This window comes from Clytia hemisphaerica, unplaced genomic scaffold (genome assembly GCF_902728285.1).
Source record: "Clytia hemisphaerica strain Z4C2 unplaced genomic scaffold, Clytia hemisphaerica genome assembly, whole genome shotgun sequence".
NCBI classification, from domain to species: domain Eukaryota; kingdom Metazoa; phylum Cnidaria; class Hydrozoa; order Leptothecata; family Clytiidae; genus Clytia; species Clytia hemisphaerica.
Window position 1 is genome coordinate 1,296,383 of NW_027104274.1, and position 24,741 is coordinate 1,321,123.

At 35.1% G+C, this 24,741-nt stretch overlaps 1 protein-coding gene across 1 annotated transcript; it reads left to right on the forward strand.

Moving 5' to 3' along the window:
* The first annotated feature begins 11,403 nt into the window (after positions 1 to 11,403).
* LOC136816807 (tropomyosin-2-like) lies at positions 11,404 to 11,928 on the forward strand. Its single transcript, XM_067073134.1, has one exon. The coding sequence runs from the start codon at positions 11,404 to 11,406 to the stop codon at positions 11,926 to 11,928; it is 525 nt and encodes a 174-aa protein (XP_066929235.1).
* Positions 11,929 to 24,741: the final 12,813 nt, after the last annotated feature.

Below are 24,741 nucleotides of genomic sequence, written 5' to 3' on the forward strand. Positions count from 1 at the left end.
GACCTTAAAGTTTCGCATCACGATCTCTTCGCCTTTGTTTTTGCAGACGGAAACGATAATTTCTTGCTTACAAGAATCTGTAGAATGACAGATGTTTATTTGTTATTTAATCTACGCTATTTCTCTTTCTATCTTAGGAACAAGTACAGATACAGAGGTAATAGACGCAAGCTTGGAAAAACGGCTTTTGGCGTCGGAGACTGAAGATGAGACGATGTTGTCACCAGAACAGAATGTAGAAGGCGCTATTGATTCTGTCCCCAAAGCATCCAAACTTGTAGTGGAATACACCAAGGCTGAAAAATGTTTTAAGCGATTCAAATTCACGGAGATCAACAGTGAAGAGTATTGGTCGGAAATTTGCCGTCTGCTATTTACACACGCTTCGACAAAGGAGGCAAATTAACATCTGCTTATTATTTGACATTTGTAGATAATTTTGCAAAACATGGGGGTGTTGATAGGCGTGGTGCAGAACCAAGAGTTGACGGATGGTTTTTGGTGTCTGGCAAAGTTCGCACCGGATTTGATGTTAAGGGTTTTCTCGAAAGTTTTCTCGAAAAGCATCCATATGTAGAGGATCAATTAAGGGTAATACGCAAGCAGCTGGATGTAAAAGTAGAGAGGAAGCTGTTCTACTGATGATGTGTAACATGTTGTACTGTAAATATCGTGTTTTCAAATACTTTTTAAAAGGTTTTAAAATTTAAAAAAGATTTTTGTTATATTTTGACTTTTGCTGAACCTCTTCTTTTGACAATGAGCAGTCTCAGAACTCAAGTCTTTAAATTTTTCCAAATAGGCCAAGGAAATATGAATTCCTTTTTTCGAGTTTGAAATTTTACTTTATTAGTGATGATAAAATGGTTTCTTTAAAACAGCTAAAACGAAATGACTTGCAACCTTACAACTCTATTTGACACTCTGCATTTATTTTCTAGTTATTTTTGTTGGATTTTCTTATCAGATGTAACATTACTTTGAAGATATATGTAAACTAGAATTTATAGTTGTCTTCAATATAAATTGACACGTAAAAAAGACATCATAATATCATTATGCAAAAGCAATCTTGTTCAAATCTTCACCCAGGTCGGACCAAATACCATATACATTACACAAATAAAGGTTTAACCAAAATAGAATTTCAGTTCAATTCTTCATAAAATTATATCAGAATTTTAATGTTATCATGAAAGATCATTACAGGAGGATATAATATCATAATGATTGTATATATTCTACCATGAAATATGATAATGTATATGATATAAATAAGATATGAATATGATATATCATCATATGCCATAATATCATATATCATCATAATGCCTTTATCGAATTCTAATATATCCCCATTTTGATTTTGAGTATGACATAATATGATGGTATCCATGGGTATGGATGATATCATATCCTATCTAATCTATGATATCAGAAAAGATTTAAAAAAATATAACGTGTAGATTTTACTTATATATCATCATTCTGATATTACAAGATATGATATTATATGGGAATAATATCATTATAATTGTATATATCCTACCATAAAATATCATTTCATATGATATAAATAAATATGATATATAATCGTCATAATGTTTTTATGAAATGTATAATATCCCGATTTTGAGTATGACATAATATGATGGTATGGGTATGATATCATATCCTATCTAATCTATCTATGATATCAGAAAAGTTTTTAAAAATATAACGTGTAGATTTTACTTATATCATTCATTAAATTATATGATATTATATGGGAATATATCATTATAATTGTATATATCCTACCATAAAATATCATTTTGTATACCATAATACCGTATATCATCATACTGATATTACAAGATATGATATTATATGGGAATAATATCATTATAATTGTATATATCCTACCATAAAATATCATTTCGTATACCATAATACCATATATCATCATAATGTTTTTATGAAATGTCTAATATCCCCATTTTGATATGATATAATATGATGGTATGGGTATCTAATCTATGCTATCAGAAAAGATGTTATAGGCCATCGATACCTTGTACTTTGTATACTGGATGCGCCACAAAAAAGTTTCTCTCTTTAAAAGTAATTTTGTCGAAATCTAAAAATTTTAAAAGAACCATTCCTATTTTATTGGAAAGAAGAAAGATAAACTTAAATTTTGATGGATCATTTATCGAATTTGATTCATTAGATACACCCCTGTCTCAGTGCCCCGGTGGCATGATTTCAGTACATGATTTTTTTCAGTACATGGTTTCAGTACATGATTTTTTCCTACGTCACTGCAGTAATCAAATTTTTATTGCACTCATTTGTGAATTGAGATATAAATTGAATAAAGACAGCGACAATAAAAAACAGTTCTTGAATTCCCAAGCCATTTAGGATGATTACAAATGAGTGCAATAAAAATTTGATTACTGCAGTGACGTAGGAAAAAATCATGTACTGAAACCATGTACTGAAAAAAATCATGTACTGAAATCATGCCACCGGGGCACTGAGACAGGGGTGTTTAGATCAAAAGTTATGCTCGATTGAATAAAAAAGTTACTTTCGGAAAGTGCTCAAAAACGTCAAAAATCGACCTATCAAATTATTCAGAAGCATAATTACATGACATATCAGTATTTTCGTTTCAGTCATTAAAAATGATAATTAGCTGTCTAAATGGCCTTTTGTTATTTAAAGGAAGGTTGAATTTCAATGAAAGGAAGAAAATTCGTCGAAAAAGGCCAAAAAATCTGGTAGAATTCATAAAAATACATCAAATATGGGTTTCGAGGTAGATCTAGCCTTACATAGACTTTATCCAGTCTAGAACCAAAAATCTCAGGAAAATTTCGGTAAAACTAAATCAAATTAATTTTGATGTGGATTTTAAACCCTTTCGACCCTTCAGTTTCAAAATTTATGTGTTTAGTTAATGAAAAATGCTCTTAATTATGTAAAGGCTATTGCGATCGCCAAATTTAAAGTAAACATTTGATAGGTCGATTTTTGACTTTTTCGAGCACTTTCTGAAAGTAACATTTTTATTCAATTGAGCATAACTTTTGATCTAATAAATCGAATTCAATAAATGACCCATCAAAATTTAAGTCTTATCTTTCTTCTTTAAAATGAAATAGGAATGGTTCTTTTAAAATTTTTAGATTTTGAGAAATTTGATTTCAAAGAGAGAAACTTTTTTGTGGCGCACCCGGTATGGTTTTGTCCTTATAAGATAAAAACATGTATTTAACAAATAATCCAGTTTAAAAAAAAAACCTTATTGATACTTAATGTTAAGATCTAGTGTAACATGGGCTTCATGACAATTTCAGATTAACGCAAACATAAAGATGAGAAGTAGTATAAGCAACATAATTCTCCCAGTAATAATAAAACACTAGAAATAGGGCAAAATTGAAATAACTCGACGATTTACAAGTAACATCCTCACTTAATAAATATATGTCACAAACTTATTATTTATTTGGATTTTTCGAGGAAAAAGATTTAAATGCAACTGAATCTGCCCTCATTCTGAGAGAGTCGCGTGTTCTTGTTTCGTGAAATTTAAAGTCTCTGTCCTTTAAAATAACAGCCCAAGACTTGCCATGTTTTTTCATGCCAGCTCTCAAAAAATGGTCTTCTTCCGCAGTAAATTTGACATTTCGGCCTGTAGTTCTTTTAGAGTTTGTAGAGCTGGGCGTCTCTTTCTTTGCATTGTTTTCTTTAATATTGTCCTATGCAAGTGAAAATAGTCAAATCACTAGAGTAATTATTATCCGAATTTTCCTCTGCAACTTCAAAAGATGGGTTTGACATTTGACAGTCAGCGACTTTCGAGGTTGAGGGTTGCTCCACATCACTTTCTATTAGTCTTCGGCTTGTTTCTATAACGCTCTGATCGAAATGTGAATCTATATCACCATATAAGGTTAATAGGTCCTTTCTGAGCCCAGTACGGGTATGCTCCGTCATTTTTTCCATACATTTCTTTCCTTCAATTGCGACATGTCTTGATTGCTTTTTCTTGTAATGCACTTTGGCAACATTCGAGCTGTGTTTTTGATCCTCGCTGATTACTCTTTGTTCATCCAAGGATAATCTTTCACTGCTTTCTGTTTCTATTATTTGTCTGTATCTGGTAGGATTAATAGTTTTACCAATAGCTTGATGCACCAACATTACCATGGCAGATGTCAATGATTGGTATTGGGTTCCATTAGTAGATAACAGCAGATAATCACAACTTGGATTCAAACGAGGTCTAATGTGAGCCAGGTAAAGGTCAATTATCTGCATGACATCTTCTGTGATAATAAGAGTATCGAATATATACTTAGGAGCAGTCTTAAATTCAGTTTGATCAATAAAACCACCGTTTGTTTTTGCTCTGTTAATCATAGCAACAGTTAAAAATTGAAAAGTCATTGGCCGTGAACACTTCACTCGTAGAAACAATAATGTTGTTATGAAACGAATACAAAACACCATCTCATTTTTGGTGACAAAACAATCACCACCACAACACTTTAATATTACTTGCTTAAATGTTTTAATATGAAAAGGGATAACCTGTTCCATTTCCTCAATTGTTGCCCAACTGTCACGAGAAATCAAAGTCTCCAAATCAATGTTCCTAGTACATTCGATACGCTTCCTTTTTCGGAGATTTTCTCTTGCACGTCGTAAGTATACTTCTGTAACTGTAAAACTCCTCAAGCTGTTATCGGAAACGCCTTGAGACTTTCTAAAATCCAACATATCACCAATGGACTTGATGTAGTTGAGTGCAGCAGAAGATGATAAATCCCACTCTTCTTCTAAAGTACGGAGAAATGAAATGATTATGGTAGGAGATCCTATACAGCAATCTATAAAGTTGTATGTTAGCTCGTAATCAGATTCGTTATTCCCTAATGCCTGCATTAGAAATTTCATCGTCCTTTGGGCTATTTGTCTTGCTTCTTTTTCTGTCTTTCCTCCTCCACATGTAGTACATAGCCAAGTTAGAAAGTCAAGTCCAATACCTTCCTCTAATGAAAATGCTGCCTTTTTTGAAGTGCACGCCTTTTTCTTTTTGGGTTGCATTAGTTCGATTTCCTCTCTTTTAATGTCAGGCTGTTTATCAAAGTAATAAAACCATGGGTGTTTATTGTCAATATGTTTCCTGAGCCCTCTGCTGCTCAAGAAATCTCCGTGAAGACAAAACTTTATTGGACAAGTGAAAGATTTTCTTACATTTTCTCGTATGATTAATTTCCTTTTGAAACGTGCAGCACCATTCACAGCTTTCCAATCAACAAATAAACAGCGATTCGTGTGAACGCCGTGGTTCATGGCTTGCAGCCACCACTGTATTGGTCGAACTAAAAGTGTACCTTTTTATATTAGCAATACCCTATCCATCGCGGGGGTAAAAAAAACCTATATCAATGATTTTTAGAGTCCACAAAAGATATTTTCTTTTTTTATCAGCAAATATACCCCCATACCAAGTTGAGCCAATGAAACAGTTCCAAGATTGCTTCAAACTACCAGGGGGTAACCAAGACAAGTCCAAAAAGATAAGCATTGTTTTGATGTTTATTCATTGGTTAGAATTAAAAAATACATCATAAAACACCCCCTGTCAAAAATAAGAACCAATGATATTCAACATGCTTCTTTACAAAAGACTGGTAGCCATATATATAGATCTAAATTCGGCACCTTCAAATCACAAGCTGTTCCTCCTAAGGAGGAACAGCAGCTCCTCTTTTAGAGGAGTAAACTTTGTTCCTCTCGATCAGGAACAAGAAACTCTTCTTTAGCATAAGGAACAAACAAGTTATGCTTAAATGAACAATTTGTTCTTATAAGCGAAGTTTAAAATGGTCATTAACAATAAGGAACGTAAGTGAACAAAACGTACACAAGTAACTCACCAAACAACAAATTGATCTCAAAGGAACTCTTTCAGCACTGTCAAACCATTTAAAGAATAAATAGGTCTTTAGGGAATGGAATGGGTGATAATATTAAGTTCTTTTCGCGTTCACTGAAATGAGGATACTTATAGACAATCAACTACATTAAACCATTTGATTTGATTCAATTCCCTTCGCGAATTGCAACGTTTTTGAAAAGGAATATAAATTTGCAAGAAAAAAATCAAACTGCGTGACTTCCTTCTTGCGTAAGGAGTGTGTTGGCGAGATGTTTTCGAATCCAGCCAAATCTTTGACAAGTGATGATATTGAAGTTGCATTACATAGGTACATCATTCTACAAGTAAGTTGTTTTAAACTTTTTTTTGTCTCAACATTTCAATTTATTTTTATTTGACTCGGTTTTTTAGTGTTAAATTTTATTAAAGTTTTGTACTTGAACACTGATAATTCCGTCAAAAGGTTATTAAAGAATTATATTTTCCTAATTTAGATACCAAGAGATAGTCACATGGTGTCATGTCGGGCAATGGGTCCAGAAGTTGTCGAAAAAAAACAAGAAATGGAAACCAAGATAGCCAAGATCCCTGGTATTGAGTTGATCTTAGCGTGTGTGACTGGTACCAAAAGCAACTCTAAAAAGAAAGGCGTCTCTGGAAAGAATGAGATCAAAACGGGTGTGGCGTTTTTTGTGGTGATGATGGCAGAAGCTATCGAAGACGAAATCCTGAAAGCAATATATGAAAGTGGTGTGCCAGCTGACGTAAAATACATAAGGCCGAGATGCAAAAGTCGGGATTCCAAAGCCAATGCATTGCGAGCAGTATGCCAAGTTGTTAAGGTACAACTTTCTTTAGTGATGAGCCGCTGTGGCAAACTTCACTGATGTCCTTTGTAGCCCGTAGCCCATTCAAATATCGCAAAAATATATTTTTTGAGTGACGTAATACTAGAAATAGGGGAATGGAATCGAGTATATAAGAAGGAGACATATCTCATTCTCCAATATTCGTTCTCATTTTTCTATTTTTTATGTCATTCAGAATTTTTTAGTTTGGCATATTTGAACGGGCTACTGGCTACTAAGCAATTTCAAGCTAAAAATGATGGGCTACTAGTTGGCTGCAAGTAGACTACTATCAAAGTAGCCCATTAACAAAAAACAATGAAAAATTACATTTTTTGATGTGACGACATACTAAAAATAGAAGAATTTAACGAGAATCTAAGAACGGGACATGGGCACTTTATTGAAACTTGGACTTGGTCATTTCTTGGTGAAGAATTTCAAATCTGGCTACTTTGATTTAAATAAGAAAGATTTTAAGTTTCTAATTTGTTGCATTTAAGAATAAAAAACAAGGGTTTCTGAGCTTTCAGTATGATATTTCATTTATCTTTCAGTACTCTTTGTACGAAAATTCGATAACGATATAAAGAAAATTATTCTGAATAAAAATTAAAATCATTCTAAAATTGCCAAGATTCAAATGTTTATTTCTGTTTTGCTTCTTCGTTTTTCTTTACTTCCTTCAATTCCGCTTTTTCTTCTTCGTTTTTCTTTACTTCCTTTGATTCCTCTTTTACTTCATTTTCTGTTGTGACGAGCCACTGTGGCAAAGTTCGCTGGTACCGCACTTTGTAAAGTCTTTTCCTCTTTAGGCAAGGCATGCCATCAATTTTGTACACAGTTGTCTCGTATTCTGTTTCAACTCCGCTGGAATCAGCGGAGTCAAGATATATAACATCGTCAATCTTGCGTTTCGGCATGTTCTGTTCTTACTGAACACCAAATTAAAAGAAAGGTGACAGACTAACTGTAAGACACTATTTAAGTAACAACAAAATCAAAATGGGGTAAATTCATCACAACGAGGCAGACTTTTTTAAATAACGCATGCGTACACATTTACACTGGACACTTTGTAATTTTTCATTGTTTTTTACAAATATGGCTACTTTGAGAGTAGCCCTTGGGGAGCCCTTTGGTAGCCATCCCATTTTAGCTTGAAGTTACTTGGTAGCCCGTAGCCCATTCAAATATGGCAAAATAACTTCCTTAGAGTGACGTCACATTGAAAATAGTAGAATGGAAACTAGTATCCAAGATCGAGACATGCGCACTTCATTAAAATGTGGACTTTGTTGATTTTCATCGAATTCTTTCTAAGATGGGCTACTTTGATTGTAGCCCGCTGGTAGCCCACTGGTAGCCCGTCAATTTTAGCTTGAAAGTGTTTGGTAGCCAGTATCCCGGTGAAATATGGTAAAATATCTTTTCTAGAGTGACGTCATTTTAAAAATAGAAGAATGGAAACAAATATTTAGGATTGAGACATGCGTTCTTCATGAAAATGTGGACTTTGTTGATTTTCATCGATTTTTTCTAATATGGGCTATATTGATTGTAGCCCGCTGGTAGCCCACTGGTAGCTCGTCAATTTTAGCTTGAATTTGCTTGATAGCCCGTAGCTCGTTCTGATTTGGCAAGATATCTTTTTTGGTTGACGTCATACTTGAAATAGGAGAATGGGATTGAATATTCAAGAAGAAGACATGTCTCCTTCATACATTCTTCATCCCATTCTCCTATTATTGATGTGACGTCACCCCAAAATAAATATTTTGGCATATTTGAACGGGCTACTGGCTACCAAGCGATTTTAAGCTAAAAATAGTTGGCTACCAGCTGGGCTCAATGTAGCCCATTTAAAAACCTTTTGCTAAAAAATTACAAAGTCCAAATTTCGATTAAGTGCACATGTCTCCTTCTCTATTTGTCGAACCCATTCCCTTATTATGGATATGACGTCATGTTAAAAGTAGGAGAATGGAAGCGAGTATCTATGAACAAGACATGCGCACTTCATGAAAATGTGGACTTTGTTGATTTTCATCGACTTTTTTCTAAGATGGGCTACTTTGATTGTAGCCCGCTGGTAGCCCGTCGATTTTAGCTTGAAAGTGTTTGGTAGCCAGTAGCCCGGTGAAATATGGTAAAATATCTTTTTTAGAGTGACGTCATGTTAAAAATAGGAGACTGGAAACGAATATCTAGGATCGAGACATGCGTTCTTCATGAAAATGTGGACTTTGTTGATTTTTATTATTTGCAGTGTCATCTACTGCAAGGTCTGAGTGCTGACAATAATAATTTTCGTGTTGCATTAGCTAAGGAGTCCTTCTTCATATATTTTTTGGTCAATTTTTCGCTGAATAAATTGTTCATTTAAACAAGCGTCACATTTGTTTTCCTCAATAAGTTTAGCCTCCTTTTCTAGTTCAATTAGTTTTTTCTGAGATCTTTCGGTTTCATTTTTCTGATTTGCGCGATTTCAGCCGCTTTGGCTTTGTGATTTGGATATCCAATGAATTCCAAACACATTTTTATGAGCTCTTTTTAATTAACATTCAGATTCATTTATTTATGGTTGATATTCAAAGTAGTGCGATGAGATTGGTTGCATAATTAAAGCTATTGATGGAGAAGAAGGAAACACCAATTTGTGATTGATAAATATCGGATCGACTTATATTTCCCAAAACACAAAATTGCTGTCGAGTGTGATGACTGCGACAGAGACGTCAGTAATGAAATAAAGCGACAAAAATCTATTGAAAATTTACTTAGTTGTAAATTTATCCGCTTTAATCCTAATGCCGAAGATTTTCGCATTTTTAAGGTTATCAATGAAATATTTAAGCAAATTTTAAACTGAGAGTAGTAAAGTGAGGTGGTTGAGAGAGCGTGACTGTATCGTTGCAAATCCTGATAGAGTTAGACATTTCAAATTAGGTGGAAATTATACACATCAAAGATTGATTAAATAGCTTTAAGTGAGTTTATTAACTCATTTAAACATTTATTTTCACGTTTCATGCTTTTTGTTGGTCGAGTATAAAAAGTGTTTACTTCCGATGGCTCTTTGTGAAATGGTATTTACCCATTTTATGAGATTATCTTCAGGCTTAATTGTATATATTCCTGGATCTTTCCATAAAAAATCACATTCAATATACGTGCTATTAATGGTTTTTATAGGACAAATGAATACCACTATTTCAAAATAATGCCAGCATTCATTTTCCAAAAGACGTAAAACCTCTCTACTTTTACCTGCACCTGCTGATCCAATAAACATTGCTATCGTTTCAGTATATTTTACAACATTCATCCTTTTTTTAAACTTCATAATTCGCTAGAACACCATTTTCTATATTTAAATACCCATCTCTAAAGAGAAACACGTGTAAATTTAAATTTCCACTTCCAGAACTAGCTCGTTCAATCGTAATTTGCAGTTCCGTTTTTAAATTTCAAACCTAATGTCATTTAACTTAATGTCATTTTTTAAACGAGAAGTTAACAAGGGAGCAATATCATTGAGTAATTCAAAATCAATCGGAATTTCAAACCTATTTTTTAACGCCTTACCAATGGCTACTTCTTCGGCGTCAGTTGTAGCTGCATCGTGAGATTTTACTCTAAGTTTTAAACCAGCTTCGCTTTGGATTCCCTGAGAAACCAGTCATGATTTCGTCGTAGTAGTCAACGGTGAATAAGTCTGTAGTACCAAACTTGACGTGGAATTTTTTAATCAGCTTTCGACCAATATTTGGAATGGCACTTCTTTTGACATCTTCCGTACTGCTAATGTCCAATTTACCGCTAATGAAAAAGCTCTTCGGTACAATCATTTCACTTTCACCAAGTTCAGGCATTTTAAAACACAAAGTCCCTCAGGCTTAATGGAAGTTTGAAGAGGATAAGCCACAATATGTTTACGTTCTATTACTTTTGATCGAATTATTCGAGAGCTTCTTTTAGGGTCGATATCTTCTCCTGTATACGGTTTTACATTATCAGCATTATTAGTGCGCGCTCTAAAATCTTCGTCTCTATATCTTTCTCTGTTGATATCTTCGTCAATCATTTTATTTCCATATCTTGCAAACATCTTTATTATAAGATAAAAAGAAAGATCTTTGAACCAACAATCGAAGAAGATGTTCCAATGGAAACAAAAAATAACGATGATGTAGATTATGCATATGAAAACGAATCATTTAATGACGAAGAGACAACTACTTTTACAGATCATACTCGTTCTTCAACACCTTATACTTACGATGAACCAACTGAAGTTCGCCCGTTACTATCACCCAAACCATAAATCGAAAATCAACGACGTCAAATAAAAAGATCTAAGATAAGCGACTTGTACAAACACATGAAATGAGAATTTGACAAATGTGCTGAGCTTTATCTAGATGATAAATTTACAATCAAAAACGAAAAAGGGCGAAATCAACTCTATTTTATCAAAAATGGTAAGGAATATTCCCTCACAAAAAGAAATGGTGGTTTTAGAATTCAAAAAACAATCAACGATATCATAAATCCGTCGGAACAAACTATACTCGCCGTATCTAAAATTCTTGATATGATCGAATAAAAACTATGACTGGTGAACAAATCATTGAAAGCGTAAAAACCCTTTCTCGTGATATTGTTACTAAAACTGATCTTGAAATTCGAGAAATGCTCGGCCTTGACGAGGCGTTAACAAGATTCAAAGACGAATTTGTTCTCAACACTTCAAAATTATTTGAAGTTGAAGAACAAATCAAAGGCACAAAAGACGAACTCAAAAACGCTAGAGATCCCCAAGAACAAAACGAACTCAAAGCTCGTTTAAAAGAGTTTCAACAAGAGCGAAAAGTCAGACTTGAAATTGCTTCTCAAAATCAAAAACAACTTTCGAGTCAAATTGCTCGCATTCATGATACGCATTACGACTTTTGCGAAGATGATATAAGTCTCAAAGACAAAGTCAAAAACATATTCAAAGAACACGGTTTAACCATTACAGCAGCCATCACAGCCCTTGGCACCATTATTTCTACCTTAGTCTTGTCTTTAACAGGAGGTGGAGGCAGTGGTGTTCCAGGTGGTTCTCCTAAATCAAATAAGGGTAAAGGGTAGGTTAAAAACAAGCTAAAGGCTCTCGCAAGACTTCTAGGGCGTTTAGCAGAGCAAGTCGCTAAAACTTTGCCTGGAGCCATTGGATCGCTTCTCGCTGCTATATTAAATTTGTTTCAAAAAGTGGCGTAAGCTGCTGCAAATTACACTTGGATATTCTTAACGTCCGTTGGTGCTTTAGTAGGCTACGAAATACATCAATACCTTTATTCTTCACGAAAGAAAAAAAAACTAGAAGTATCGCCAAATCGCTAAAATCGCTGCCACACCTACAAAAACAATAGCTGTTTTTTCGTCTCCGTGATCGTCAAAAGTATGAACTCTTTTTCGCATAGTTGTCATCCTAGGAATCAATTGAAGATGTGTATCCGCTGTCTTTTAAGTTGAAATCTGCGGTGATTTTTTCAAGATCACCGGAGTTGGCTTTACAACCTTTCCTAAACCATGACCTGAGCTGTTAATTACAATCTTATCATTATACCCTTCCATGACTTGATTCAAAGGCTTCAACAGCATATTTGACGGTAACATGTAAAGCCTTTGCCGACGCTATATTCCAAATTTGATCGAGCGTATTTCAACGAATCTTGATATCTCGAAGCACCATCTTGCAGTGAAACTACCTTATTAATCACGTCTTCTAAGTTATCGTGGAACAGTCGTTGAGCAACAATGGCTTCAGCACCGCTACCTAAAAATGCCTTGCTCCATACTGAGACGTCAAAATAAGATAAGTATAAGCCCTAATACTTCCGCTTATTTTTTTCAATACCTGCCTTTGTAAAGCCGTGTGAGTCAGGCATGATCCACTTAAAAGGTGACGCGTGAGAATCCTTCCAATAGTAATAATGACCTCTGTAAAGATAAAAATTTCTCGATGTTCCATATTCATCGGCGACAATAAAAGCTTGCTCTTTCGAACAGTTATTATTGTACTTGTCAAAAATTTTTTCATTAGGTAAAGGTGCTAAAATACTTTAAAACTCTACTGATGTGGTAGCAAACGTGAAATCGATACAAAGCCCCAACCAGTGGCTCCTTTGCGTTGAGGTATTCCACAGAAACTCCGAGAGAAGACGTAGCGCAATGAAATGCAAAGTTCAATTGTGTGTCCAAAAGCTTTAATGGATCGTGCTGCATATTATAAGCGCTCCTTGCACTTTGAAACCCTCCCGCGTCGTAAAAATCGCCATGACCGTAGTATCTATATGTACCCAGATAAAATAGCGAATCTTCCAATTTGATATGAAATCCAGATGATTTTTTGTTGTCATCTTGTACAACAATGTCCAATTTAGATAAATCTTTGATGAATTGAACTCGAAAAGGATTTTGCGAAAAATAAAATTCAAGTTAATTCTAACTCGAAAATCCTATTTTTGAAAATGATAAATCGAGTTAGAGTTAAGTGACGTCATAATTTGCACTTTTATGACGTCATAATTTAATTAACTCAAAAATTGCTAACTCGAAAATTGCTAACTCAAAGATTCCGGGCCTCCCCGTAATTACCTCAAGATTAAAATTCAAATTAAAACTACTTGGTAAATACAGGAAACATTTTTAAGAGATAAGGTGCCTTGTTTAATAATGATACTATTTCGATTTCAAACAATATATAATTTTGATATCTGAATTCAGTCAAAATATAATCAAAGTGATTGCAGCTCTTCCTGACAATGAATCTTGAAATGTTTCTTCTAAAACTACGAAAATTGATTTTTATATTTATTTTGTCGAAACATCAAAAGTATGTACTATCTTCAAAATCCACTCCATTTGAATCCAAATTCATAATCTAATCAAGTTTTTTGTCCTCTCTTTGTTTTTTCTTTATTACTTGGATAATTTTTTTTCGGGATTAAATTTCACAGATTTGGGTTTTTCATTTCATATCTGCAAAATTAAGTCCTGATGGAAATTTGGAATGGTCTTATCCACAAAATCTTTAGGAACAAAACTCTCAAAAAAATTTTAAATAACTACTTTTAAAAATGTTGATTGAGCAACAACTAATGTATAATTTGGTAGTAAAAAGACACAATAGCATGAAAATGTTGTATCCCGATAATACCATCTGCGAAATTAAGTCTCCGCAAAAATTTATCCCATTAAAGTATAGAGCAGCCAATATCTGCTCGAGATTAGCCTGGAACTAAAGCCTGGTATACACTCTGCACTTCCTAAATATATTTGCTTTTTTTAGATTACTGTTTGTTGAGACCCTCCAAAATGGTGCTGACTATAGGAGTTTTCTTGTTAACTCTGGAATTGATGATATCTCTTGCTTTGAACAACGTGGGGTTTTTTCATCCAATAATGGGAACTTTATGGTAAAGGTAGTAAGTAAGTGATATTCTCAAAATTCCTATCATGATTGTCCAATCTAATGACAGATTATCAATAGAAACATTCATCCCACAAGCTATCCTTTGTTCTAAGCCTCTTATATTGGCTTTTATCTTATGGGAGATGCATTATAGCAGTACTGTTCACTCTTCCGATACTCATAAAGATAATAGAGATAGGCAAGAAGAGAATCAACAAGAAAAATCAGGTAAAAATATTTACACTTTAGGCGCCTTACTGCCCTGCATTTCACTTTATTTTTCCATATCTTCTTTTCCTGTTTGAATAAAATCCAATTTTAATAGAAAATGCTAAAAAGCTTCTATTGTTCTTTCAGAATGTTTTGCTTACTTCAATTTTCATTTTTGTTTGAAAAATCAGTCTCAACTTTTAAAATATAAGAGCAGCCTTACGTTACAATCATTTTTCGGGACTATTATTTTGAAAAATCCTAAGAAATTCTAGACTGTAACCGGATGTGGTATGTTTTTAAAGATTTAACAATGGTGGTTTTATGTCTTATTGTATGAGTTCTAGATTATTTGAGGCCAGTTTTGAACCTACTGGTAAAAGTTTTCTTGTATGAGTTATCTTTTAATCAGTCACTGTTTTTATTTTATTTTTTATTTCATCTTTATTTAACGTTGGCGTATCAAAAAATAGTGACAAGTAGTACTAATTAAAACCAACATTTTTATCCAACAGTCCCATATGATCATTGTTTTTTTGGCCCAGCGTTAGCGAACGGGCCTTTCAAAAGCAACTGTCTGTTTGTCCGTCCCACTTTCGTTTTCGTTTTTACAAAAACCGCGCTCCTTCTAAATTGTAGACTAGCAAGTGTCCGTATTGCGTATTGTATTCAGTGAAGGGAGTTAGTCTGTTGCAAGGGGAGCTGCAGAGTGAAATACAACGACTAGTTACTAGTCTATCTAAGTTGTTGTTGTTGTAGATCTCGCGCTCTTTGCATTTTATAGCTCAAAATGGCGGATTAAGTGGAGACAAAGTTTTTTTCTCCTCCTGAAATATCAGACCAACTCTGACATTTTCAGACGCTGTTGTTTCATTGATTGTTGCTGTTTACAGATTTATTGATATACAATCGCTATTTTTCGTGATTATTCATCCTTTTACTGTGTTGTTTGCTGCTTGCTCATTTGTAAAACAAGAGGTATGTATTTTGGAATAAAATTTTTCAGATCGAGTAGAATAGGCCACAAAACGTCTAATCCTGACCACCCCTTTCTAATCCTGACCTACCTCTAAAACAAACAATTTTTCCAAATTTAGATGGTATTTTAGTAGATTAGTTCTTCTTCATACTATTAAATTAAAGTTTTTAAAGTAAAGACAGTATTTTCTGTAAAATTAGTATTAGAGGTAGGTCAGGATTAGAAAGGGGTGGTCAGGATTAGACAATCTGACAATATCAGATTCAAGATTTTTCTGCTATAAAAATGATTCTGTATTGGTAATCCAGTACTTTCAAAAAAACATTTTACCTCGGAAAACCTGTGTCGTCCACCGCCTTATAACAGACTTAAACTGGAGCAGCCCAATGCCCGTTTCCAGACAATGTCAATCGAACGCAATTGAATGATGCGATTAATTCGATTGTCGAATACAATTTAATCGCAATCAAATATTACCCAGGATTTATTGCCGTTCGATTATGAGATATAATCGAATCAATTGAATATTACTTACTCTAACTAAAGTGTGCCTCATTTAATTTTTGTGATTTTAGGGTGCGGGCTTTTTAAATAGGGGACAACGCTTAATAGAGGGCGGTGCTTGATAGAGGGAATTCTGTGGTCGCGGCCTTGTCTGATCAAACGCAATCGAACATCATTGTCCATGAATCGAACGAATCAAACGAAATTGACAGTCAATCAAACCAATCATTAACGCATGTCCCTGGCAACCCCAGAAATTTCCAGGGCGATATGGGGGTAGACATTAATTGCCCGGTTTTCCTCTTGCCTTTTCTTCCGCTCTACCCCGAAAACGAGCATGACGAAGGAGAGAACGGCCACAACCATTGCCTAGTAAAATTTTGGACAGTCAATTTGGCTGTGTTTGAATACATAGACCTTTTTTCAAAGAGGCCACCCTGTTGAATAATTATGTAGTGCAGCAGAAAAACAATGATAAAACCATGCATAATTATTACAATATGCATGATACAGTAATTATGCATGGCTTTATCATTGTTTTTATGGCTGGACTACATAATTATTCAACAGGACGTCCTCTTTGAAAAAAGGTCTATTCTCTTTTACATCTTTTACTTCTTTGACGAAAGATTTTCGAATTTTTTATCGGCATTTGGCTGATTAGGGGGGGGAGGAGTTCCAACTACATGCCGATAAAAAAGCAAGTATTGTGACGAAAATCTTTTTAGCCAATTTCTTTTTGATTTCGTCCACAAACTTCACTGAAAGCATACAATTTCACTTGCTTTCACCTTTGCGCACAATTTAATCGCAACTTTAAAAGTACAGTTTTGAATTAGCTTTGATAAAAAAACTCTTCTTTCATTGGCCAGCGCACTGCCTTTTCTTACAAAATGTTGATAATTCATTGCGTCTTTTTAAAAAACTTTTGGAACTAATTTTCACGGTTTTTCTCAAAAATTATTATTGTAATTTTTATGTGTTACACCAGGATCAACTGTGAAAATTTTAGAATTGAACTAACCGCAAAAATTAATTCCCGGAAAATGCAATTTTTCTGATTTTTTCACGGACCGTGAAAATTAGTTCCCTTTAAGGTACATAGAACAAACATAGCAGAATTATTATTAGAACAACCTTTCATCTGCTTCAAAATGGTTATAAAATTGGTAAATTTTCAAATTCTTTGATGTTAAATTAATATTTCTTCTTTTCAGCTTGAAAACCAACTGCGTGGACAATTCCTGACCAGTTGTCATCTCTCTCTTACCCACCATTATGACTGATTTATTCAGGTTGGTACTTACTGAGATAGACGGGGAATTGTTATTATTATTATTATTATTAACTTTTTATTTTCTGTTGGTAACAAAATAGCTTCATATAAATACAAAACTAATAAAAACCAACACTAGTAAAAACTGTTTAAAATAAATAAATTAATAAAAAATTAAAAAGTCAATGGAGATTATGCACAAATTTTGCAGGTACAATTTTCGCCCGGCCAGCTTTGGAGTTTAACTTTGAAAAGTTTAGGAGAATCGGCAGCTTTGATTTCAGAAGGCAGGCAATTCCAAAGAAGACTACCTCGAAAGAATAAGGAGTTTAGTCCGTAGGTTTTGGTTTCGCCTACATTTGGTAAAAGAATTCTCCTATTTCCAGAACGAAGTATATATGGCGACTTTGTTAGAATAAACATACCCCATAAAAAACTTGGGCTTTCTCTCCAAATAATATTGTATACTGCACAGAGAAGAAATCTAAGATTCTTAACATGTATGGAAACACTGGCATCCCTGTTTAGTAGAGTTTCAAAATCTGAAGAGAAATCAAAATAGACTGCTCGCAACGCCCTCGCATGGACTTTGTTAATGAGGGTATCGTTGCCTTTGCAGCCATACATCCAGATTAAAGGGCAGTAAGTTGACAAAATATAGGCCTCTGATAGTTTTTTGGCGCTGTTGATATTTAAATACAGTCTTATCCGAAATAAGGCCTTAACTTTGCTGGATGCTGATTTACACAGTGTCTTGACATGTTCAGAAAAATTCAACTTACAATCTATTTTAACGCCTAGAAGTTTAACAACAGTTTTCGCTTCTAGAGTTACATTACCAATATTCAATTTAATATGATCAATATTTCCTACATTCCCGAGAAGCATCAGTTGAAATTTTCCTGGGTTTGCTGCAATGGAATTTACTCTAAGCCACTCGAATAAATTCACAGTTTCAAGTTCTAGGGTTTGCAAGACTTGGAGAATGCATTTTGCAAAAGCAGAAAGTGAGTTGTCATCAGCAAAATTGCAGACTGATGCTTCTTTAACAAATTCAAAAAAATCGTTTATGAATACGTTAAAAAGTAATGGGCCTAAAATAGAACCCTGAGGAACACCAGTTTTGAGTAAAAGAAAATCACTAAAAATACTACCAATTTTTACCCTATGATAACGATTGGATAAATAATCTTTCAACAAGCAAAGACTTTTCAGATCAACTCCATACGCCGCACACTTTGCTATTATTAGATCGTGCGGTAAACAGTCAAAGGCTTTTGAAAGATCCATTAGTATTGTACCAACTATATTTCCATCATCCAAGCTTTTTTACGATCTCAAAAGTTGCATAAGTGCATGCTGAGTTGAGTGTCGCTTACGAAATCCACAAAGTAAATTACAAAATATTTTATCGAAATAGGATGTTAATTGGTTTGATAGATTTTTTTCGAAGAGCTTGGAGATAGCTGGCAAAATACTAATGGGTCTAAAGTCGCCAACGTCTTGACTATCTTCAGTTTTTGGAACAGGAGTTATCTCAGCAAGTTTTAACTTGTCAGGAAAGGTACTATTCTCAATAGAATAATTTATAAGATTTGTTATAAATGGACAAATGATACTAACCGAAGATTTCAATATTTTGTTTGGTATATTTCCACTAGTCTTTTTTGAACAGTTCAATTTCAATATCATCTCATAGACCTCAGGTATAGCAACCTTTTTGAATTCAAATGGACCGTGGGAATTTTTCGATCGGATTTTGAGAATACTAGGATGGTCAGCATATTTTAACATTGACTTAGTGACTGACATGACAGGATCGTTATCAGAAGTAGAATACCCACACTGTTCCATTCGAAGAGATTTAAGGGCTTTGTGATGTTATTGAAGTAACTATTGAACAGTTCTGAAATCTCCCCTCTCGTCTTGCATAATAGAACCGTCGGCAGCATTTAAGACAATCCGAGTGTCCGAAATGCCTTTATCGGACACGAAAGGTTTACAAAAATTCCAGAAGTCTTTCGGGCGACCTTGAGTGTTTTGGATTGCTTTTCTAAAATGCTGCCTCTTGGCTCTCTTATTTAATTTGACAACGAGATTTCTCTGTTTTTTTATAAGCAACATAGTTAAAAGAATTGAAAGCATAGGTCTAACTTGACATCATTTTTCATTTCTTGCAGCAGGAATATGTAATAGCGAAGCTGGATGATGAACAAGAACTCCTTAGGAAACTGCATCTTTCTCTTTTCTATTGTTAACTGTTCATAATAGTATCTATTTTGATTTCGCAAAGGCCTTTGGCACTGTACCTCATCGTCGTTTATGCCAGAAACTATTAGCATACGGCATAGATGGTCCGATAATGTCTTGGGTAAAATCATTTTTAAATGGACGAACCCAATCAGTGAAAGTAAATAAATCATTTTCGACAACGGATCACGTGATTAGTGGTATCCCACAGGGTAGTGTCCTTGGACCGTTATTGTTCGTTCTTTACATCAGTGATCTTCCTGAAAGAGTGAGTTCATCATTTATTCTCCTTTTTGCTGATGACACCAAAATCTTCCAAGAGGTCAACACTATCGAAGACTCTATTTCCATCCAACAGGATATAGACGCGCTAGTTAAGTGGTCGAAAGAATGGTTATTAAATTTCCATCCCGACAAATGTCACGTACTAACTATTGGCAAATTCTCTGACATCAAACATGCCTATCCATATTGTTTGGATGGAAATCAGCTTGAACATGTTTTTGAAGAGAAAGATCTTGGGATTGTGATCGACTCAGAACTTACATTCGAGGAGCATATTGCAAAGCAGGTAAAGAAGGCAAATTCAATACTAGGAGTGATTAACAGGAGCTTTGAACATCTGAATCCATCCATCTTCCTAGTACTATATACTTCGTTTGTCCGTCCGCACTTGGAGTATGCTCAGTCGGTATGGTCACCTAAACTTCGAAAATATGTTAATTTGATCGAGGGTGTACAAAGACGCGCCACAAAACTCGTGCCTATCTGCAAAGATATGTCCTATGAAGAACGCTTGCGCATACTTGACCTCCCCACGCTTGAATTCAGGAGACTCTTTTGTGATATGGTCCAAGTATACAAACATCTCCACTACTACGATAAAAATACTCTTCCAAGTAAATTATCGACTCGAACACGTCCGAACAGGAGACACAAAGATGAGCTGATACCAAATTTTGGTAAAGATGGATTCCGAGGCGCACAAACCAACTCGTTCTTTTACAGGAGTATACCAAACTGGAATAGATTACCAAGATACGTTGTAGAGGCAAAGACTGTCAAAATCTTTAAAGAAAGACTCAACGAAGCTTGGAAAAAACATCCGAAAAGATTCGAGACAAGACAATTGTAATCAAGATCCGGTTCTCAGAGGCCCTCGTGTGCCTTGAACTTGTATACATTATTATTATTATTATTATTTACTCATTTCTTTCCGTATATAAGGTATAAAGTACAATAGAGGGTTCCTGTTTATAATTTATAAAGAGTACACCTCGTACTAAAATAAATACTAAAAACATAATATAATACCGTTGATATTGATTTCAAGTCTTGATTTTGATTTTCAAGAGTGCTAAAAGAACTAACAAGAGCTTGGAGTGCTTCAAAAAAAAAAAAAATTTAACTTGGATGAAAAGATCTTAAAGAAAGTCGGCCAAAAACGTTTGTTTTCCTAGAGAGATAATATTCAAAATAAATAATTTATTTAGAAAAATAAATAACTATGCCGTAAGTTTATCAAAGGCCTATCAAAACAAAGTTATTTCAAAGTTATGGATAACTTGAAGAGCTTGATTGAATTTAAAAGTTGTGGAATCAAGAGTTGCTAATTAAACTTGAAAATATGTTGTTTCAAAAGTTAAGATGGTGGGTTTAGTAGAGTTTCTCAAAATTTGATTTCAAACATGCTAGATAAATAATAGAAATATAAAATTGTCTTTTCAATTTGTATTATTTCTTAACCGCTCGAAACTTTCTTTTGGGTTCTCCTTTTCAACCATGCGCTTATCAGTTGTATTGAGGTATGCAAAGCTTGTTTTGCATTCCTACGTTACTTGTGATAAGCCTATTGTTTTACGAAGATCCCCAATTTAAGGTGACTTGAAGAGTAGTTTCTTAGAAGACTAGACTTACAACTCGACTATGAGGAAATGGGCTCCTATCTTTTCGGCAATATATATACTACTTGCCTTACGTGGATCCCGGGCTTTGAAAAAGAGTTGAAAAAGTTTTAAAAATTTTTCGAGAAAGTTTATTGTTTTTTAAGTTCTTAATTTGCTTAACTAGAGAAATTTTAAGCTAAAGTGAAAAAACTTCGGACGACATGTGCTGTGCCTAACAGCGTTATTTTTTGGGCCTCTGAAATATTAAATTTATTTTGAGTCAAACCAAGATTTCCTACATCATCACTCAATCCTTTGTGTATCACACCAGTTGCACCAATTATGATTGGGACGATTTTAACTTTATTCAGGTTCCATAAAGTTTTTAATTCTACTGCCAAGTCGGTGTAATTTCGGATTTTCTCAATTCGTTTACGGGGTATGTTGTAGTCGGACGGAATTGCGATGTCAATGATCAGTGCTTCTTTCGTTTGTTTGTTTAGGACGACGATATCGGGTTTATTGTGGTCGATTTGGTGGTCGGTCTGGATGGAGAAGTCCCAGAGAATTTTGGTGGATTCGTTTTCCTCCACTGGATGTGGTTGGTGTTCGTACCATGGGGTGCGTTCTTGCTTTAAATCGTTTTCACGCATGAGAAGCTCGTGAATGTACTTGCACAAGTTGTTATGTCTTTGGAGATATTTTGTTGGTGCAAGTACTGTGCAGCCTGATATAATGTGGTGGATGGTCTCTTTTTCTCGGTTACATATACGGCATGTTTCTTCGACTTGCTGATGGAAAATTCGTCTCTGAATGTAGCGGGTAGTAACTGCTTGTTCCTGAATCGCGCATATGGTGGCTTCTGTTGCACGTTTCAGGGTTGACGATCGTATCCAGTCTGTCGTTAGGGTTTTGTCAACGTGCGGTTCGTCAAGCAGCTGGAAGTATTGTCCATGGAGGTTCTTGGCTTTCAAGATTTCAGTTCTTGTTTCAATTCGTTTTATCTTGATTTTGCTTTTTCGTTGGCTTTTTGAAAGGATGGAAAGCTGCTGTATTTCGAGAGAGATTTCTTGGCTGTATGACTGGGCCATAGCGTGAATCGATTTTGCACCGCGGGTGAGTTGCCAGTTGGATAGCAAGGTCAGATAGGGTTCGTTTGATGTTAGTAGGTAGGAGCTGAAGTTGATAATGCAGTTTTTGAAGTGGTCAACGATGTTGATAAGACCCCTTCCACCTTCTTTTCTCGGGAGGTAGAGTCTTGTTACGTCACTTTGGTTGTGCATCACGTGGAATGATTGCAAGACTTTTCTCGTTTCGCGGTCGATGTTCTCTAGCTCAGTGATCGTCCAGTCCAGTACAGGAAAGCCATACGACAGAGCTGGGACGGCATAAGAGTTGATGGCGGATATTGTGTTGAGGCTGTTGAGTTCACTTTTGAGTAGCATCTTCAGTCTTTTAAAGTACTCATTTTTCAGTGCTGATTTGGTGTATTTGTCAGTAAGTTGGTGTTCATTGAACCCGAGGTATTTGTATTGTTTGTTTTGGTCTAGGGTTTTTAGTATCTCACCATTGTCGAGTACGATGTTGTCGCTTTTCGTGATTTTTCCCCGTTTGATTGTCACTTTATTGCACTTTTCAATTCCGAAATTCATCTGGATGTCGTCGCTGAATGTTTTGACCAGTTTGATTTGGTTGTTGAGTTGTTGATCATTCGCAGCATACAGTTTCAAGTCATCCATAAAGAGTAGATGAGATATCGTTGTCTCTTTGTTAAATCGATAACCGAGTTTGCTTTCTTTTAGAAGCCAGGATAGTGGAAGTAACGAAAGGATGAACAATGTACCTGATGGGCAATCTCCCTGGTAGATTCCGGTGTTGATGGAAAATTTGTTGGTAGAGATCAGGCCAGTGTCGTGGTTGAGGGTGAGTGATGTTTGCCAATTAGTCATTGTGGATTCAAAGAAGCTGGTGATGGTTTTGTCGAATTTGTGAATTTTGAGTGTGTCGATGATCCAGTCATGCGGAACTGAATCATATGCTTTCTTGTAATCAATCCACGCTGTTGAGATGTTTTTCAGTTTGTTTTTGGCATTAACCATGATCAGTTTATTTATCATCAACTGGTCGATCGTGCCGTAGGTGTTGCTGGCATTTCCCTTTTGTTCAACGGGGATGATTGAGTTGGCTTGGATGTGGTGTAGCATTCTTGATGTAATGATGCTGGTGAGGATTTTGTAAACGATGGGGAGGCAGGTGATTGGTCTGTAATTAGAGGGATTTCGAGTTTCGACTTTTTTTGGTACGAGGGTTGTTCGGCCAGTAGTTAACCACTGAGGGCAAGTTTCCGGGTTTTTAACGATTGAGTTCATGATTTGTGCGGTTTTGTTGTGGAATACTTTGAGTTTATTCCACCAATAATTCTGAATATTATCAATTCCTGGGCTTTTCCAATTTGCGAACTTGGAGGACGATTCAGCGATTTCTTTCGGTTCGATATCAGTGTATTCAGCTTGGATGATGTGATTGGTTGATCCTTTATACTCGTCTAACCATAACGCGTTTTTGTTGTACTCTTTGCGGTTGCCATACAACGGTTTCCAAAATTCTTTGATAGCTTCTTTTTCGGGTGGGTCAGAGATGGTAATTCGGTTCCCACGGAGTTGATCGTATAATTTGGAAGGTTTCTCGGTAAAGTCACGGTTTTGTTGAAATTGTTTTTGCCGTTTCTGATATCGAGAGAGTCTGTTGTTTAGCGCTAGAAGTCGTTGTTTCAGTTTTTCGAGTGTTGTTATTCTTTGTTCATCGTTTTGGATGTTGTATTTGTTTTTCATAGAGTTAGAGTTTTTCTTCATTTTTGGTGACGGGTTAGGATCAACCATTTGCGACACACGGCTGATGTCGGCACGGATATCGTCGATTCGTTTCTGCATTTTGAATGTCCAATCAGTCTTTTTGTTCGTCTTGATGCGTTTTTTCGGGAGACATTCTTTCTGCAGTTGCGCTCTTTCAATTGCCACGACCGCTGACGCGTAGACGAGGTGATCGAGGTTTGTGACGTCAGCTACGTCGGTTAGCAATGGAATGCCTTCCAGAGCTTCGTTCACTTTCCCGATGGATTTTTCCAGAGACTTTCCCTTCTTTTTACTTGGTTTCTGGATGTTTTTTCGTTCTTCTAACGGGGTTATGATGGTTCGAGCGTACTCCTCAAGGATCATTCGCCTTATCTCTTCTTGTTCATTGCTCGTGATTTTCGTTATTATTATTATTATTATTATTATTATTATTATTATTATTAGAAACCATCTGTACCCTTTAAGTTTATTTTATCCCAGGAAAACTTTTCATACAGTAATTCTGCTCATATTTTAACTGTTTTCATGGA